General features: G+C 40.1%; 1 protein-coding gene across 2 annotated transcripts in view; it reads right to left on the reverse strand.

The window, feature by feature from the left end:
* The window catches only part of nrbp2b (nuclear receptor binding protein 2b), a 32,709-nt gene extending 31,436 nt beyond the window's left edge, over positions 1-1,273 (reverse strand). For both annotated transcript variants that reach the window (XM_071921508.2, XM_071921507.2), the window contains exon 1: positions 575-1,273. In XM_071921508.2, coding sequence (XP_071777609.1) covers positions 575-694 — 120 coding nt within the window. In that variant the 5' untranslated portion in view covers positions 695-1,273. The remainder of the gene's footprint in view (positions 1-574) is intronic.
* Between the last annotated feature and the right edge of the window lie 4,727 nt (positions 1,274-6,000).

The raw sequence follows: 6,000 nt of genomic DNA on the forward strand, positions 1-6,000 counted from the left end.
GCTGCTGCTGCTGAAGTGCTGTCTGGACAGAATAACTGATGCAATCCTCACATGGAAAGATGAGAGTCCATAAAACAAACCAGGGATCCCAAACCTGTTTCATATCAAGGACCAAGGACTTTTCCACGTCAAGCACCCAAAGAAGACCATTAGTTAAGGTTTTGTCCCAAGGAACAACATCTGAGGAGATTGTTGTTGTTAGTTTTGAGTTAGAATGGACAGGTAGGCGAGGTACGCAAGCCTATGATCTTTATACTCTGTCCTAATTGAAGTCCCTGGACCCCACTTTGGGTACCACAGTAATAGATAGACAAGGAGATTGATGTCCATTGATGTTTTTGTCTTATGGTGGGATGCAACACCCCGGCCTGACTCCAGCCTCTGCATAACAGAGGATGTCCTGCATGGCCAGAATCGGGCCGTTAAGGCAACTTCTTCCACCCATCACATCATCATCATCTCTGTTTCCCTGATGTGAAAATAAAAGACCACTGGCAATTTAAATGCAAGCACAAGCACAAGCACACACACACACACACACACACACACACACACACACAAAACGTAAACCAACCTGTTCTTTTCGTTTCTGCCAGCGGCCACACGGGCTTTCCTCCAAGATCTCGCTCTCATCCTCGCTCTCCTCCTCCTTCCCCTCGGATCCTGAATTCCTCTCCGGGACGGACATAGTCATTTTATTCCGTGTTTTTCCAGATTTTCCTCACACCCCCTTCCCCTTTTTACTCTCTGTCTGTGGTAACGAGACGAGCGGTAGCGCAGCCCGTCGCCGCTTGTCTGCGCAGTGAAGGATCCCAGACTACACCAGACGCTCTCGGCGCTCAAAACATCTTGCAGAGAAAATAATGGATAGAAAACCCCCCAAACCAGCTCTGGACGGCCTTCCCAGTCTGTACGTAACCCAGAGGAAATTCACACCCCCTTAGATAAAAACTACTGCACGCAAATCATCCGGTAGTGGAGACATCGCAAGGCCGTGTGAGGAACTGAATGAGGGGGAAAAAAAATATTCCAGACCTCATGCGCCCTAATACGCTGCATGCAAAATAAGATTGCGAAATGTTTTTGTTATCTGCCCATTCACAGAAAAGCAACGCGGATGTATTAAAAGCTCGGCCCGTGAATCGAGATGTTTTCCCTTCAAGTCCAGCGCGCGCATGCCCCTCTCTTCAAACGCCTTCTCTATTTTGGAACAGACTTAATTTTTCATCATCTTCCATACGCGTCATTGTCGGTGTCGCTGGCTCTGCCTCGCAAAAACCGTGGGCTCCTGCCAGGCACGGTGCGCAGAGAGAGAGAGAGCGAGAGAGAGAGAGAGAGAGAGGAGTACCGTAAGCTTCTGAAGACACGCGCAAGCCAATTCTAGGCTGTCTGCATAGAAACGGCGCGGAGTTCCAACCCGGAAGCGAGGAGACGGAAAGGGGTTCTTACCATTGCCAATAATGTTAAGAAACCAACTTTCCGTCACCGCTACCACCGCCTGACTTCACTTGTTTGAAGTTTCGGTTTAATTTATAACTTAATTTGGAAGTTGTAGTTGTAGTCGCATCTTTATGTTTCTGCATGATCCTAAAATTGACTTGAATCATGGTCACAAAAAATGTAACCATGCACCCTACCTCCTGAAATGACCTCTGACCTACTGCTTGTAGAACATACAAAGTCACTACTTTCAATGTGTGTTAAATGGTTAACATACCGGTAGTTGCTTAACTGTAATAAGACCCTGGCACGTGTCATTACATCATGAACAACAGTAAAAATGCCCGAATTAACATCAAACTACATGCCTATGCCTTAGCTGTATCATTATTGGAGGTGAGGTGAAGAGCATCAATGGCAGTAAACAATGCCATCTCATTGCAAACATGAAAAACAATGGATTGGAAAATGGCAAAGAATTATTACATTCAATATTTGAGTACAATACAGCAATCAGTGAGGTCTAAATTAACCCAAAAGTTCAGGTGTGTTAGCAAAAAGTGGCATTTTCTACCATCTGATTAGGACAAGTAAGCTAGGTGCCTTAAGCGGAACCATTTCTATTTAATAAATTAGCTTATGTTTTACGTTTTTAAGAGAAATTTTAGATGGGTAGGGCCTATAGCCAAGCCCATCCAGCCATACATCAAGCTACCTAACTTAAGGTTAATTATTAGCTTATTATCTTAATATAGCCTAGCTAGCAAGCTATTAGTGAACAAATTATTTACATTTCAAAATTGTAACCATTAACTAATAAAACATAAAAATGCTTATGACCTACTCTGTCATAAAAAAGCATCTCCTCTTGTTCTTTTCTCTTTTTTCTTCTCTTTTTTTCTTGGACCTCTTCACGATACAGGAGGTTTTCCTCTCTCACTTTCTGTAATGCTCCTTGTGTCACCTTCATGATTACCCCAAACAATTTGTAACTTTCTATTACACTATCCCTAGCAGTCTGACAAACGTTAAACCCATTAGAAAGAATAATGACTGACAACGTTGCCTTTGATGTGCATTTGCTTTCCCAAACTGTAATCACTATGCAAAGCCAAAAGCTGCAGCAGTCTAGTATGAATCCTTCTGCGCCCATACCAGCAGGAATACGGTACTCAGTCTCCACTTCTCAGAGGCAGGGAGAGAGTTCCATGAGTTCAACAGATCCGTTATTTAGGATAAACTTAGTCTGCCATCTAGTGGCTATAATGTAAAATACTTCTGTAGCAAGAGCTGTAAGGATGCAACATGCAAAATGAAATATATTTAGAGCAGAATATTTACATTTGATGGAGTATTTCACATTAATTAATCTGGATTTTCTGCATAATCCACTGCCTCTGCTCCATTGCCAGTATGGCTTCACTCACCTTTTATGCCTCCATCATGCACATGGGCAACTCTATCAACACCTCAGTGGAAATGCAATCAGACACACCGGTTAACAGTTCAGCTCTAATCACAGATCTATATAGTAATCACCCTCTTACTCTATTTTTAGCACACAATGCTCACAGAGAGCCCGTGAGCCCCCGCTCTGCCAATCCCTCTCACTGTTAATGAGATTTACTCTTGGCACTACAAGAAGCAGTGGAGACAATGGCGCTGTCTAGACAAGCCGCTAAGAATGGTGTTTCAGAAACGGCTGCACCAACAAGGCGGGGGATTGGCACCAGCATGAAACGATGCTTTGTAATCTTCAACAGAGCTGTTGAACTCTTTCTGGCCACAGTTTTGCACCAAGTTCCAAATCTATCATTTCAATGATGAGATTATGTATTTATTCATCTGAGATTTTGAGGTTTTTTTTCCATATGCCCCCAGTCAAAACTAGATTTATTTTCTGTTCAAACTAATTCAAACCGTACCAACAAGATTACCTGGATGCTCGTAATGACTGAATGCAGAATGTATATTTGTAGGTTTATATGTACAGTCGAATGTCTACTTGTCTATGATATGCCTTGTGTTGTCCCTGTGGCTGGTGAGTCAGTCTGTACCAAGTTACTATATAAGTTGTCAACATACTATATCTGCACCAAATCCACTGAGACAAACTCCTCTACACTTACTGTGTTTGGTGAGTAAAGTGATTCTGACAAAGATGCAATAAGTACGATTTTACTGTCCCATAGCACAAAATAACCATAATATATCTGCAAGGGGTTTGATAGGGTTGTTGATCAATACCAGAGACTCAACTCAACTCAATTACTTCACCAGGTGCTGAGAAAACTTTCCGGAAAGTTCTCTATTTTGGAACAAAAAGTCTCCATCCATTGGAATTTCGTCTTCAGGTTGCCTGTTTGGCTTGTTTGAATACTCTGCTCAGCTGCATAACTATCCCTTTTACTTAATTTACAACAAAATAACATTTCTGTGAGTTGTTTTGCATGTTGTTATCCAATATTTGTTTCAGCAGGACTGCAGTTTCATCTAAAAATATTTCATGTTCAGGTTACGAATCCTTCAAGCCGGCCCAGACGAGCCTCAGGTAGTTCTGCTGTTTGATCACGTATGTTCAATTCAGTCTGTGAATCCCAGAGTATTTTCTCATATGTAATGAACTCAGTTAAACTCTCATGATATGGAATTTAATCAACCATACTGATTTGCAATTTAAAAGTAGGCTAACCATCAACTTCACTAACTTGAATCATTAGTTAACCCAAATATAAGCATTAGTTTTTCACTTTAAAATCAAGGATTATAATATTATGTTAACTCTGTTAACAAAAAACAGTCACCAACCAACAATATTGAAACAATATTTTCCCCCAACAGGGAGACTGTTTCAGAGCCACAAAAATTATTAACTGCACAACTACAATTTCATGACGTTCTTCCTTTTATCATTTTCATAACTTCTCCAGGCCTTGAAATACAATTTTAAAATTCCACTGTTTTTCCAGGAGTGTGGTAAACCTGGAAAGAGAAATGCCCGTTATCAAGCACAAGTTATAACTAAAAAGCAAAAGTGTAGCTATAGCCTAGTAGCCTACCAAGACTACTTCTGAGATTTATCCCCGAATTCTGAGATTAAAGTCAGAAATCAGAATTCGGAGAAGTCAGAAGTCAGTCTCAGAAGTTAACCTCAGAACTCAAATACATTTTTCACATGAGGCCCTAATCTACTCTTCTGCAGCCAGAACCTCAGTTTGAGTACAATCGAGTATTCAGCACATCAGTCCAGTCACAGTAGGTTATATGGCCTGTATAGGAAGGACTTTATTTCTTTACTGGACTTTCTGTAATATCCACACAGAAATGGTATCACACTTGCTCATATGTCAAGAAAATGCATCTGTAAATTAATAATTGACCATATTGATAACTTTGTCCTATATTAGAAGAATGTTTTTGTTTATCTTGGATATAATAGAAGCAAGGAGAAACAAATGTATTTATTTTATTTTATTGTATTAATAAAAGTTTATCTACTACAGAATGCTATACTTGAGTACATACTGTATAGTCAGCCATCATTATTCAATGAATGGAAAAGAGGTTGTGGCCCAGGACTGGAAACAACCGGCATACAGTGACAAAACAGCAGAGTATGGTTACATAGGCTATATTGATTGTTTGCAGTATTGTCATTTTATTGAATAGGAAATAGGATTACAACCTGTTACCAGAACCACACCCCCTCCTCTCCTGCTGATTGTAAATGCATTTTTACTCACTACTAAAGGAGTTTTCTTTCCCTAATTTTCTTACTGAATCATGCAAACTGTGTGTATCAAGTTCAGTTCAGTTCAGTTCACTTTTTGTTGTCCAGACCAAGGAAGGAAATTCAGCTTGCAGTCAGACATAATATAAACACAATGACAACACAGATTGCCTTCCCTAAGATCTGGTGAACAGAAATGTGTGACAGGGGGCGCTGCTGCTCACCAATGAGCTTCCTGACCGCCTTATCAACATTGCACAGTTGTTTCTTGTTTCCATACCAAGAAATCAATGAAAAAAGTTAGGACTGCCTCGATGAAAGATCAAGTCAATATGAACTTATCTGAGAATATTATCAATTCCAATTTCATTTTTGCAGAATCAATACTGTATGTGTTCATTCATAAGATTTAGGATTTGGACCTGGATCCAACCCACTGAGTTCCAGTACTGATAGACATGCCTGTGCTCATCTACTTGTTCAAAGGTGAATCAGTGAATCTGAGGACTGGCATTGATCCAAGATCAAATTACCTGATTGGAAACTACCTCCATTTGTTACTGAATAAAAATGCAAAGAAAAGAGGGAGTATATTATTAAAATAAAATTTTTTTTTTTTTTCTCTGGTGATGACCAAATCACTTTGCCGGACACTCACCGTACCTTTTTGCTATTTTACCTGGATGCTCATAATGACTGAGTGCAGAATGTATATTTGTAGGTTTATATGTAGTCAATTGTCTACTTGTCTATGATATGCCTTGTGTTGTCCCTGTGGCTGGTGAGTCAGTCTGTACCAAGTTACTATATAAGTTGTCAACATACTATAT

Source organism: Centroberyx gerrardi, chromosome 22, assembly GCF_048128805.1.
Source record: "Centroberyx gerrardi isolate f3 chromosome 22, fCenGer3.hap1.cur.20231027, whole genome shotgun sequence".
Taxonomy (NCBI): Eukaryota; Metazoa; Chordata; class Actinopteri; order Beryciformes; family Berycidae; genus Centroberyx; species Centroberyx gerrardi.